This window comes from Leptodactylus fuscus, chromosome 1 (genome assembly GCF_031893055.1).
Source record: "Leptodactylus fuscus isolate aLepFus1 chromosome 1, aLepFus1.hap2, whole genome shotgun sequence".
Taxonomy (NCBI): domain Eukaryota; kingdom Metazoa; phylum Chordata; class Amphibia; order Anura; family Leptodactylidae; genus Leptodactylus; species Leptodactylus fuscus.
In genome coordinates, this window is record NC_134265.1 from 253039528 (window position 1) to 253053531 (window position 14004).

Genomic DNA, 14004 nt, shown 5'->3' on the forward strand with positions numbered 1-14004 from the left:
CACTAACTTTTCGGAGAACTTAATTCTCATTTGATAGATCATAGATTTCCATTTTTACAGTTACTTGTAGAGATGAGAGAGTACTGTTCGGATCACCCGATCCGAACAGCACGCACGCATTGAAATGAATGGAAACACCTGGTACTTCCGCTTTGACGCCGGCCGGCCGCTTAACCCCCCGCGCGCCGGCTACGTCCATTCATTTCAATGCGTGCGTGCTGTTCGGATCGGCTGATCCGAACAGTACTCGCTCATCTCTAGTTACTTGTGGAAGAATTACATGCTAGGAAGTCAATAGTACTAGTAATGTATAAAGGAGGGGATCAGATTGCTCCTTATATATTATATATAGCCTTATATTATGCACGTCCCCTTTCTCTCAGAGAAATGTAAAATGTGTGTAGTCACAATGGGGCGATTAGTAGCAGAAAAAAAAAATTACAACACCATGTATGAAGGACACAGAAAGCCATCAGCAATATATATAGACCGTTCTTATTTCACAACATAGCTGGGTTAGCAAGAATTCTTATCCATACGTCTCTTGAAAAAAAGACTCATTTAATGCTGTAGATGGCCTCATGTCTCTGTCTCTCCTATTTTTTCTCCCCTTCCATAGAGCTCACCTAAGCTGAAACTGTGCATAGAATAGGGACTGAGGTCAATCAAATAGGAAGTAAAGACACAGGAAATACTTAAAGATACAGACTTATTTAGCAAAGTATGATGCAAAAATTGTTCAAAGTTTGTGAAGTATTCCTATATTATTGACCCTTTGCCAATAATATAGACACAAGTGCCCGTTCTGCCACAGGAAAATGGTCGATGGACATGCACAGCCGGTGAAGAGGCGGTTGGGAGAAGACAGAGGTATTGATGGAGAGTTTTCGGACAGCAAAGGGGAACAGTGCTGTTTGAGCAAAGGGGAACATCCCCTGTGCTATCTGAAAACTCATTTACATATGGAAGAAATAAAAAATCTCAGGAACGGCGGCGCAGATCAGAAAAAGAAAGTTAAGAGAAGAATAGCCTTTCTTAAGGCTATTCCGACGTGTAGTTAGTTAAAAAAGGGATTCTAATGAGAGAATCCCGTTAAAGCAGCATTTATGTGCATTTAAGGGATATGACTTGTTGTTTAGGTCAAGTAACTCCATACCGCTAGCACAGCTGAAAACCTGGAGATGCAGATTATAGAAAAACAATTATCAAGTATTCATTGTGACTAAAGAGCAAACTAGAAGAAAGCATTAGCTGAAACCACACAACCTTTTATTTGTATTGTTATTCAATTCAGGTTTATGATATTACGGGCAACAATAAAGCTAAAAAACATTAGTTCGGTTGGGTTCACAGTTGTGCTAGTATTTGCTTTGTTCTGTTAGAACAGCAGAACAATCAAAATATTGGAATTGTGAGATCTATTTCATAAAGGAAACAGACTCAATGGCTCTTTTTCCTGCAAAAGTGATCTGTCAGGTTTCCACCAAGTAGTAAGGCGTTTTAGCAGACAAAACCGTGTAATATGGTGCACTCATGTCCAAGAATTTTTGATAGACTGCAAGAGAGGCTCTAACATAGATGGAACCAGAGTCTTATTTTGCAAATGTGCTGGAGCTTAAAATGGTGTTTTGACCAAAGACATTTATGGCAAATTCGCAGGATAAGCCATCAACATCTGTTAGCTGGGGAGTCTAAAAAATGGATGCTGCAGTCCATGGTGACCAACTGTGGCCACAAAAGGAGTAGAAACACGAAAAGCTGGCTATGTATGTATTAGAATCTTTCTTTTCAAGTATATGGAACTTGCACAGCAGCAGTCCCATTTCCTGAGAATGGGACAATGGAAGAGTACTACTTCTTGTAATTGGATAGATCTGTTAGTATTACTGAATTCAGATGCTGCATTCATCCCCACACCACAAATGTATAGCACCTAGCCATGTAGTCTGCCTTTATAAACATATGGTGAAAATATGGCACATTCTGTACAGCTCACTGAATTCCAAAATGGTACTGCAATAGGATGCCACTATTGAAGTTTGTGAAATAAGTTGTATTGCTGAAAAGTGGAAGAGTTTACAAACCACAGCAACTTGCAAAGTGACAGAAAGAGGTCATGAAGTGTTAAGATACCCAGTGCATAGAGCATATACGTCACCAATACCTAATGGCTCAATAATCTCTGGAATTCACATCAGCACAAAACCTTTGTACCAGGTGCTTCATGGCATGCAAGTCTTTCATTAGCAAAAACAATGCCAAATATCAGATTGGTCAGTGCAAAGCAGTGCACCACTGATCTCTATGTGATAGTCTGATGGAAGAGTCTGAGTTTGGACAAAATTACCAGCCTGACAAGTATACCAAGTGTTAGAATTGGTGGAGGAAGGACAACGATATGGGTTTGTTTTAAAAGTGTTGGCCTAGGCCCCTTAGGGTAAGTTCACACGGCGATTTTAGGTCTGGAACCTGAGGAGCGTCCGCCTCAGGTTCTGCACAAAAAGCTGGGTAGCTGCGACTGACAGCCAGTGCACTGCACCGACACCAGCTGTGCACCCCGCTCCGGATTAGGCCCAATGAATGGGCCTAGTCGGGAGGAGGGAGTGTCTTCAGGCTGAATCAGAAGGCGACTCAGCCTGAAGAATGAGCACCTCGCTTCTTTTTTCCGGGAAACGGAAGAAACGGCTCCCAGAAAAAACTCCTGAGCGGCTCCCATTGATTTCAATAGGAGCCGTCTTTTTGGTCAGGATTTTGAGGCGGATATGGCCTCATAATCCTGATCAAAAACCTCCGTATGAACTTACCCTTAGTTCTGGTGAAAGGAAAGCTTAAAACTGTTGTCCAGCCCCAAACTGAATTTTCATACTATGACTTATCCACAAGATAGGTCAACAGTATGTGATGTCAGGGTCCAACATATCCGATTGGGAGCCAGACAACCCCTTTCATGCTTTAGCATACCAAGACATTTTGGACAATTGTATACTTCCATCTTTGTGGGAACAGTTAAGGGAGTTTTCTGTTCCATCATAACTGTGGCAAAGCAAGGTCCATAAAGGCATGGTTGAGCGAGTTTATTGTTGAACTTGATAGTCACACACATAGTACCATAAAACACATTAGGAATTGAGAACATTTTCATGACGACCAAACATTCTCCTTGCAACTCCATCCCTCAATTCCTAGGAATTATCTAATCATCCTGATGGATAGTTTTTAATGCATGTTTGTTACCCCAATATGTAACTTTTTTTTTTTTTTTTTCTTTTAGAGTTATAGGCTTACCTAGACTGAAGTTTGGACAGATAACCTTCCTCAGTAGGAGGATAGTATATACATTCCACTGTTAATAAATGTATACCACAATGACCCCAGCCTGCCGTAACCAATGTTCAAAGTTGATGGAACAATGTAAATATTGATGTTGTTTTACTGGAATATGCCATGATTTATTTGTATGGTTTTACCAATTAATGTATTGATATCTTTAAATACTGTTCTACAACTAAGAAAATCAATAAAAAAAATAAAAATAAAAAAGATTTGGGATGAACTACTAGAATGCAAATTGTGAACCAGGCCCTCTCATCCAACATCATTGCTTGACTTCACAAATGTTCCTCTCTATGTATGAACATATATTCCAACAGACACATTCCAAAATCCTGTAGAAACCCTTCTTAGAAGAGTGTAAAAAATATATGCAAATCTAGTCTCCTGGATGGAATTAGGAGAACAGGGTGCACTCTGTACACCACCCTATAGAGGGCAGCATCCTTAACATCATGAACGACTCAGTTATAAAGTCTTTTAATCATAATGTGGATTTAATTGCTAAATGTGGACGAGTGCCCCCATACCCTAGAAGAGTGTAAGCTGTTTTAGCTGCAAAAGGGGTGCCAAGGACATATAATGCCTATGAATGGCACATGTCATATAAGCTCCTATAGGTGTAATGGCTAGTTCTTCGTATGCTATATCACAACAAAATTTCACTGGTTTTCCCCTTTAAAGATATATCATACATTTGTTCCTGTTGTTTCCCAAAAACATATCATCTGCCTTCGGCAATTCAAGTGCTCACAATAAATAAATCAGAATAACACATCTCATTATTTTGTACTTTTTCAGTAGGCAGTGATCTCTTCCCATTATACAGAGTGTACAGCACAAAACAGAAGAAGATAAAGCTGAAAACACACAAAAAATAAACTGTAAAAACAACAAACTGTAAAAATATGACTTTTTTTTGACTGCTTATCTAGCTAAATCGACAACCGCTGTCTTGTACACAGTCAGATACAGGCTTACATGTCAGCTTGAGATGGGTATCAGTAGCCATCATTCTGTAGTGTTCAGAACGGTCGTGAAAGTCTGTATTTCCCGCAGTATTCAATGTAATAACTAAGTACTTATTATCCAGAAGATTTAGTTACTAATTATAAAACTCAGTTCACTGCAGTGTGATAGACGATTGTGGGATTTAACATAACGTAACAACGTCTGTAAATGTAAATGAAAAATTTCTAAATTGGAAAAGTTTTACATTCTGTTACTGTAGCACAGGCAAGGAGTGGCATGGCAAAAGCACTGAAAAATGGCTTTTTTTTTTTTTTTTTTTTTAATTTCACATGGCAATTTCAAATGTGGGACACCTAAAAGATTATTTTCATCTCAGCCCTCTGCACTTAAAGAGGACAATTTCATCAGATTGGGCACAGGCAGTTCCATATACTGCTGGAAAGCCGACAGTGCGCCGACAGTGCGCTTTCCCGTTCGGTGCCCTGGGTAAAGTGCTATCGGTCCCGGTACCGTAGCGCTTTACAGTCAGAAGGGCGTTACTGACAGTCAGTCAGATACATCCTTCTTCAAAGCAGCGCCCATCTCGCTGTACAGTGTGAGCGGGGAGGAACGCCCCCTACCTCTGCTCACAGTGCTCGTCCATAGATGAGTATTATCAGGAGGGGAGGGGGCGTTCCTCCCTGCTCACACTGTACAGCGCTATAGGCCCTGCTGGGCAGAAGGGCGTCCCTGGCTAACTGTCAGGAACGCCCTTCTGACTTTAAAGAGCTACGGTACCGGGACCGATACCGCTTTACCCAGGGCACAGATCGGGAAAGCCGATAGTGCGCTGAATTCAGCGCACTGTCAGCTTTCCAGCAGTATATGGAACTGCCTGTGGGCAATCTGATGAAAGGTCCTCTTTAAGAGATACCTAGCCATATGCTTAGCTGGTTCCCTTATTTCCCATATACACACGTGGACAAAATTGTTAGTACCCCTCATTTAATGAATGAAAAACCCACAAAGGCCACAGAAATAACTTGAATCTGACAAAAGTAATGATAGATAAAAATTCTTTGAAAATGAACAAATGAAAGTCAGACATTGCTTTCCACTTAATAAACCTCATGAAATAGGCCTGGACAGAAATGATGGTTCCCTTAACTTAATATTTTGTTGCACAGCCTTCTGAGGCAATCAAACGATTCCTGTAAGTGTCACTGAGACTTCTGCTCCTCTCATCAGGTATTTTGAGCCACTCCTCATGAGCAAACTGCTCCAGTTGTCTCTGGTATGAAGGTGGCCTTTTCCACACTGTATGTTTCAGCTCCTTCCAAAGATGCTCAATAAGATTTAGGTCAGGGCTCATAAAAGGCCACTTCAGAACAGTCCAATGATTTCCTCTTAGCCATTCTTGGGTATTTTTAGCTGTGTGTTTTGGGTCATTATCCTGTTGCTAGACCCATGACCTGCGACTGAGACCAACCTTTCTGTCACTGGGCAGCACATTTCTCTCTAGAATCCCTTGATAGCTTGAGATTTCATTGTACCCTGCACAGATTCAAGACACCCTGTGCCAGATGCAGTAAAGCAGCCCCAGAACATAACAGGGCCTCCTCCATGTTTCACAGTAGGGACAGTGTTCTTTTCAAGATATGCTTCATTTTTCAGTCTGTGCACATAGCACTGATGTGCTTTGCCAAAAAAGTTTGATTTTTGTCTCGTCTGTCCATAGGACATTCTCCCAGAAGCTTTGTGGCATGTCAACATGTAGTTTGGCAAATTCCAGTTTGTCAGATTCAAGTTATTTCTGAGACCATTGTGGGTTTTTCTTTCATTAAATTAGGGGTACCAACAATTTTGTCCAAGTGTGTAAGCGAATGGAAGTTCCAGAAACCGCACAGCAACTTGTTTTGTTCCTGTAGCTGCAGAGTTATGAAAATAGCATAGCAAAGCCATTTCAGCTATTACAGTAATTCCAACCACCTTACCCATGAAGGGCTTTGATAGGAATATCCCTTTAAAAGTGAAAAGTGAAGACATGTATATAAGTCTTTTATCAATTTTCTTTGATAGGTCTACTTGAACTAAATTACAACAATACCAGGAAAAACATCACAAGCATAACATTTATAAATGTGCATTAGTTGTTAAAAGTCAATGAAATAGCAACTCTTTATACTAGGATTTCTCCACAGATCAAAGTTTCATGTATTCTCTTTCAGGCTCTTGGTTAACGGCTATGAAATCATAATCCACTGACATGCGGATATTGAATGGAGAACATAAAGAAAAAAAGTCCACTTAAAGCAGAGACACATAATGACTTCTTCAGGTTTCCATAGGAAAACCACAAAAGAAATGTTGCAGAAGATACCAGGCATACACATGACCTTTGGTAAGAGATGACATGCCATTTGTGCAATATAAACAACACAATGTAAGTGTCTACAACACAATATTACGGTTTTCCATAATTCCATGCTGAAATCAAGTATGCCAATTCTTCTTTTCTCCCAAATCTATTACATGTGAATGGTTAGCATTGTCCATACACATAAGATGGTTGGTCTGCTTGGCTTTGCTTTTAAGTATAGGGGGCGTTCACACTACCGTTGGTGTCCGATTGCAGTGTCCGTTGCTACTGTCCGTTCAAGATTTTAGCAACGGACACTAGCTACAATTTCCATTCATTTCAATGGAATTTCTTCTGTTGTCCGTTTGTGTCCTTAAGGGCCCGTTAACAACCATGTCCGTTTTTTCAAGCGGACAGAGAAATCACACATGCAGGATTTTTTTGTCCGTTTGAAAAAAACGGACAGAAAGTGTCCGGGTTTTTTTTTTTTTTTTTTTTTTTTTTTTTTTTTTTTTTTTTAACATTGAGGTCTATGGGCAACGGACATATAACGGACAGTAACTGATAGCCATCAGTTACAGTCCGTTATTTTCTGTCCGTTTATTTTCTGCACATGCTCAGAAAGCATAAACAGCAAAAAAGAAAAAACGGACACTAACTGATGCTAACTGATACTAATGTGTCCGTTTTTTTTTTAACTGATCCCAGAACAGCAGAGCCAGTATGCATGCTGGGAGTTGTTTTACAACAGCTGGAGAGCCGTACGTAGGTAGGGAAGCCCTGGAGTACACAGTAAAGCTCAGAAGGGAAAGAGCATTGCACTTTTTAGAATACAGATTCAGAGGGACTAGTTTGTGAATGCCATGTTTTTGCAGAGGGCCAAAGGTGCTAGTAAATAAGAATTCCCCAAGCAGCAACCTTATTTTGTTGTGGCAATTTTAGGGACTCTAAAAATGTGACATGGTGTCCAAAATCTAACAATTTAAATCTGTGTTCTAAAAGCCACATAGCGCTCCTTGTACCCAGGATAATATTTTAAGGTCATATATGTGGGTATAAACTGATGTTTGGGTACACAGCCAGACACAGAAGAGAAGAAGCACTATGTTGGGGGGAGGGGGGTTGAAGCACTGTTTGGTTTTTGGTTTAGTTTCCAAAATGGGGACATGTATCTGTGGATTCCACTTTACTCACAACTCAGGGGCTCTGCAAAAGTGTCATGATGTCCAAAAACCAAACTGTCTAAATCTGTGCTCCAAACAAGTAGCGATCCTTGCCTTATGTGCCCAAACAGCATTTTATACCCACATATATGATATTATGTACGTTATTCTGGGTACAACAGTGTCATACATGTGAGCACAAAGCAGTGAACATACATGGGCACACAGCAGGGCACAGATGTGAAGGAGCACTACGTGGCTTTTGGAAAGCAGATTTAGATGTTTGGTATCTGGTCATGTCATGGATGCAGAGAACCCATGGTGCCAGTAAAGTGGAATTGTCTAAAGAGTGAGTATTTAGAAAACTGTATCCCTCAAAGAATTTATAAAGTGGTGTAGTGAGCATTAGTTTTCTCAGATGTGAATGCACAGGGAACTGTAAAAAGAGAATATGTAAGCTCTGCAGTACACTGGGTATACCAAGATTCCTTATTATTTAATCATTAGCCTCTATGGTTGGGAGGAAGGCGGTGGGCACTTCTGGTGTCTGGTTGCTTCATAAGCTCTAATCTGGGGTGTACCCATTTTGGGGTGCCAATAATTTGACTAAATTTTAAATTCTAGCATTGCTCCTTACCCTTTTCATTTTTTTGCCATGCAGTGTACAGCATAAGTAACATTACAACATTACATTTATTATGAATTTTGCTGAATAAAAACTCATTTGGAGAGAAATCAATTGTTTTTGCAACATTATCTTCTGAGATGCATAACCTTTTTATTGTTCGGATGACAGAGATGCTTGAGGGCTTATTTTTTTACAGGACAAGCTGCACTTTTAATTAACACTGTTTTGGGGTACGTGTGACTTTTTGATCACTCCATATTTTGTGAGGGGAGATGGCAAAAAAATTATTACTTCCTTTTTTTTTCACGCGTGTCACTATGCATATTAAATAAAGTTTCAGTTTTATTGTAGGAGTTGGTATAGATACAGTGATACCAAATATGTATTATTTTTATTAAATTGTATTAAATTTATTTTTTACATAACTTATTTTATGTAGGAAAGTGGTATTTTTGGGGCTTATTGTTATGATCGCTGATTCTGTACTATCCACTGCAATATACATGCATTGCAGTTGTATACAGGAAGTCTGCCAAAGGGACTTCCTCACTTATGGGCAGGATCAACCAGGTGTGTGGCTCTGGCAGCCCAGGGTTACTAATCAGCGAGGGGGCAAAATGACCACAGAAACCCCTAAGATGTCAGTCTTATTTTTCTGAGGCATCTAAGGGGTTAACATCCCCGATCAAACATAATTCTAAAATTTTGCAGTCCGATCAGCAAAACTCAATCCATATACATATTTTAACCCTACTTGTCTATTAGCCCCTTCCCACCACAGCGATTTTTTTTTTTTTTTATCTTCGTTTTCTATTTTCCGCCTTCCAAAAGCCAACATTTTTTATTTCTCCATTCGCACAGCCATGTGAAGCCTAATTTTTGCCGGACAAATGGTACTTTATAACGGTACCATTTAATATTCCATATGCTGTACTGGGAAGTTGGAAACAAATTCAGAATAGAGTGGAATTAAAAAACAAACAAAAAAAAAAAACGCATGGGGGGGGGGTGTAACACGGTGGCTCAGTGGTTAGCACTGCAGCCTTGCAGTGCAGGAGTTCAGGGTTCAAATCCTGCCAGGAACAACATCTGCAATCTGCAAGGATTTTGTATGTTCTCCCCGTGTTTGCGTGGATTTCCTCCCATTCTACAAAGACATACTAATAGGGAAAAAAATAATGCACATTGTGATCCCTGTATTTGGGTGACTTTGTTTTTACAGTGTTCACTAAGCTATTATGTTCAAATGACGTTGCATTCTGTGGGTTGGTACGATTACGACAATATCTAATTTATTAAAAAAAAGTCATCACCTGTAACTTTTTTATATTTCTGCAAACAGGGATCCATAAGGCAACTTTTTTTTTTTTTTTTCCAGGGCCAGATGTACTTTTTATTTATACTATTTTGAGGAATGTCTCCTGTTTTGATCACTTTTATTAAAATTATTCAAAACAGTGAAAAAAAAACAAAAAAAACAAACTTATAATAATATTTTTATAGGCTTGCAGACTGGACATATTTGGGCACAGGGATACTGAATGTGTTTAAGCTTTACTTTATTTACTTTTATAAGTGTTCAAGGGAACTTTTTTTTTTTTCTTTTCTATTTTATTTTTAGACCCGCCTGGGGTCTTGAACCCGGACCCCCAGGGAGGCCTGATCACTAATTTAATACACTGCAATGCTAATTAAGTGTATTGGAAAATACTAAGGCTTCTTATAGAAGGCTGGCTAGCAATAGAAAGCGCTGATGGGGTTATTTCCGCTGTGTCTCCACTGTACAATACAGCCTGAGCTGTGTAGTGGATACCAGGAAGGGGTTAAAGGGACTGTGTCATGTAATAACACAGGCAAGCTGCTGTAATGTTATGTCACAAATGGGAGCTGGGTTGCACATACACCTCACAGTATGGCATATACACAAAACCCAATAATTTTTATGAAGAATATGAAGAAATGTGATATGAAGAACATAGGTTATAAAAAATGTGAAAATTAAAATGGCTTAAGGTCACTGTCAACCAATACCAACCCCCCCAAAAAAAACAACCCAAAACTCATGTCCACACACTTGTTGTCACTCACCTGTGACTGGTGCATCGATGTCCAGTAAATTTTTTTCCAAGCGAAGAATGGAAGCTCCTTCTGTTATTATTCGAAGGGCAACACTTTCCTCAAGTCTTCCTTCTTTCATTAAATGAGCTTTTAATATGTCTACCCGAGGCTTGCCATCATTATCAAATACTTCTTTTGCTGTAAGCCTATGACTTGGCGGAAACGGTACAGCTAGAAGGCAAAAACAGGAATAACAAGTTGTTAATCTAACTTGTACAATGTAATCATCAGAAAGAGTTTTTGTTTCTTTTACATATACAACCATTTTAGGCATACAGACTACCAACTATTGGTCAATAAGAAAAGATCAATGCCAAGAGCCTGCGAGCGAATAATGGAGAATTACGAAATATCACCTGTAGACTGAGTATGCACTGGAAAAATCTCGTAAGCTACTTAAAGGCACACTAAAAATCCCTTTGGTCGTATGTTCAGGTGTTATAAATATGAATATTTGTTTTATCAACTATATTGGCAAGAGAAAAACTTCCAAGAACAGGGAGATCCTGAAAAAAAGAACCCAAAAGGTGGACTAAAACGTGCTGTGAACATGTCAAAGCATACACCAAAGCCAATAGGAAGAAAGATTCAACTAGACTTCAGCCATTTCCCATGAACTTCTATCACATCTGAAATATCCTACTAATATTATAAATGTGAAAATTTGTGTTTGGATGTTTGTGGGTTTGTGTGTTTCCGCAGAACGGATTAGCGTGAGATTTCACACATACCTAGATGGCCACCGGGAAAGAAAGATAGGCTATGTTGTATACCGCTCCAGCCCCCGAAATACCAAATGTTACCGGCGAAGGTCTGCTCCGGGCCCGCTGCAGGACCTGAGATTACGTCAGCCCGACTCTTTTGGATGGCTTCCGATAGGTTTGCATCACGTGCGTGGCGGGGCGACGGACAATGTGCGCTAGAGAGGGGGCGGAGCTATAGAGGCTCAAGCCGGCCTCCGAGCGACAGGGAGAACACGGAATCGCATATGCGGAGTACACAGCAGGCAGCTATCAGTTGAGCCCGACGCCCGGCCTGGAGAGATAAGTCCGCTGGGGCCCCGGGGGTGGGAAAAGGAAGGAGTGACTGGGACACACGTCCCCAAACCACCGTCTTCCTCCAGCACGCCATGCATGGCCTGCAGACTGCAGACCCTAAGCACACCAGGACACGAGGCGCGGGGGGGGGGGGGGGGGGTTTGGGAAGGAGGTTGAGGCTGGGGGGTGGGGAGGGGTGTCCGTGGTCGCAGGCGTGCGGGGTTTCCTGTAAAGGGGGTCACGAGGGGAGGGGGGGAAAGGGGGTCAGGTTATGGGGGGGTGGAAAGGGGTCCGGGTTGTGGGGGTGGTGGCAAGGGGGTCCGGGTTGTGGGGGTGGTGGATAGGGGGTTGGGAAGGGGTTGGAAAGGGGGGGCCCAGGCCCACGCTGCAGGTGGGTCACGCAAAACGGGAACGCTGCTGCGAACGAAGTCGCGGGTACTGCTAGTTTGTGATAAATACAAGCCACATTACATACATTTCTAGTTAATCTAAAATTGTGACATACTTGTCAGAAAATGGTTTATGCACATAGATTCATGAGGTTTTCTAGCAGTAACCAATGACTGAATATGTTTGGCTAGTGGTGTGGGTCTAGTGTCACACAGCAGATCTCTGGTCTATGACTTAAACACGATCCTTGTTGAGAAACAATGGTTGTTTGGAAACTTGTTTGGAAACAGCTTGACAGATACATGAAAAAGGCAAGGATTATTACTATAAAAAATAAACCACGTAAGGTGGAAAGTGCTAGGGCCTAGTAATTCAGAGTAAAACATATACCAGTAAAAATCGACAGAAGACCACATGGCCTGGGAAAATCATGGTAAAGCCCAATTAATCTACATAATATTTTTGCTGTAAACACTTCATTGAGGATGTGTGTTCAGGGAAAGCCCAGTCAATAAGGTTCCAGAGTTAGTGGACAGGAGGAATAATGATCTAGGAAGCGGAGGACACATCACAGTATGGGTCAACAAGATAATCCTTCTAATTCCCACTTTAAATGCCTGGCCAAACAATACTGACTTGTGGTTGCTGATGTCATATCAATATAAGACCTGAGCTTAGAACTGACCTTCACTTTAATTGGACTGTCAAAGATCATGTCACCTTTAGTCATTTCTCTATCCTCCAGGTAACCATTTCCAACATACTACACACTACTCATACTCCACCACACGGATTTCAGTATGTATTCCCCAAATGATAGTCACAATGATCTGTTTACCCACAATGCATGAAAATCACAATATATACATCTTATAGGAGGAAGAAAAAAAATGGTACACTGTTGTTTAACGCTAGGTTACCTAACCTACTCAACCATGGATTAGGTAGGTCTCTACTTTCATGTGCTTCATACAAGATTTAGGTTTAAAGTGTCAAAAAACAAAAAAAAAAGAAAGAAAAATGTGGCTTAGAAATTAGGGACTGTAGAAAAAAATCTCTACCATCTCTACATGCGCGTCGGGAATGTGACCTTTCATTCCTACTGGTGATGCACAGACTTCCTTTTCTCTCCTCTATGGTGATCTATAGAGATTCTGAAAGATGTCTGTGGGTATGTAGGTTATTTTATGTGTGTCTTTATGCCTGTTATTGGTTTATTTTGATTATTTGTAGTGGGCTACCCATAGATTATTATTGACTATATATGCATTGTTATTACTATCCTACTTCCTCTTGGTACTCTATGTTTTTTTATATGGAGATTGTGAGGGGGGCACTCAGCTCATCTGTAAGTGGGAGGGTTTGCGGTATTTGTCCGCTACTATGCGGTGGACCTTCCTTTGTTTGTCTCTCTATGTGCTGTGTTTATATTTTTAATGATTTGGTAATAATTAAAGATACTTTTTATTCTTATTATAATTTGGTCTCTTAGTTTCTTTTTAGTTTGGTTCATATATTGGTTTTTGAGACATATGTGTGTTATTTTGGGTACATGATTTGGTTTTATTACATATATTCGCCATACAGTTTGAGAAAGTTGGGTGGCTTTCCCTGGGTAGCTGTACTACATTGTAAAATACTTTATGTTAAACCCATGACAAATCGTAGTGGTATGTTTATTATAGTGTAATCAAAATTATTATAGTGTATCAAATTATTAGAAAATCATTTTTTGGAAAACCAATTACCTTAGACCAGTGGTTCTTAACCTTGTTTGAGGTACCGAACCCACCAGTTTCATATGCGCATTCACCAAACTCTTCTTTAGTGATAAATCAAATATGATTTATTTCCAAATTCAAGACATAGGTATATGTTTTTTTTCTGGTACACAAAATGAACTGTGCATAGGGCCTAGGGTTTGATCTAACCACTGCCTTAGACATTATTTGTTTATAACCTAACACTTATGGCTTGATTGGAAGACTGAATTTCACATATAGTAGAAAATAAACATTCGAAATAAAA

General features: G+C 40.2%; 1 protein-coding gene across 5 annotated transcripts in view; it reads right to left on the reverse strand.

The window, feature by feature from the left end:
- PPP3CA (protein phosphatase 3 catalytic subunit alpha) overlaps nucleotides 1-14004 on the reverse strand; it is a 166057-nt gene that overhangs the window by 72612 nt on the left and 79441 nt on the right. For all 5 annotated transcript variants that reach the window (XM_075285715.1, XM_075285708.1, XM_075285732.1 and 2 more), the window contains exon 2: nucleotides 10520-10720. In XM_075285715.1, coding sequence (XP_075141816.1) covers nucleotides 10520-10720 — 201 coding nt within the window. The remainder of the gene's footprint in view (nucleotides 1-10519; nucleotides 10721-14004) is intronic.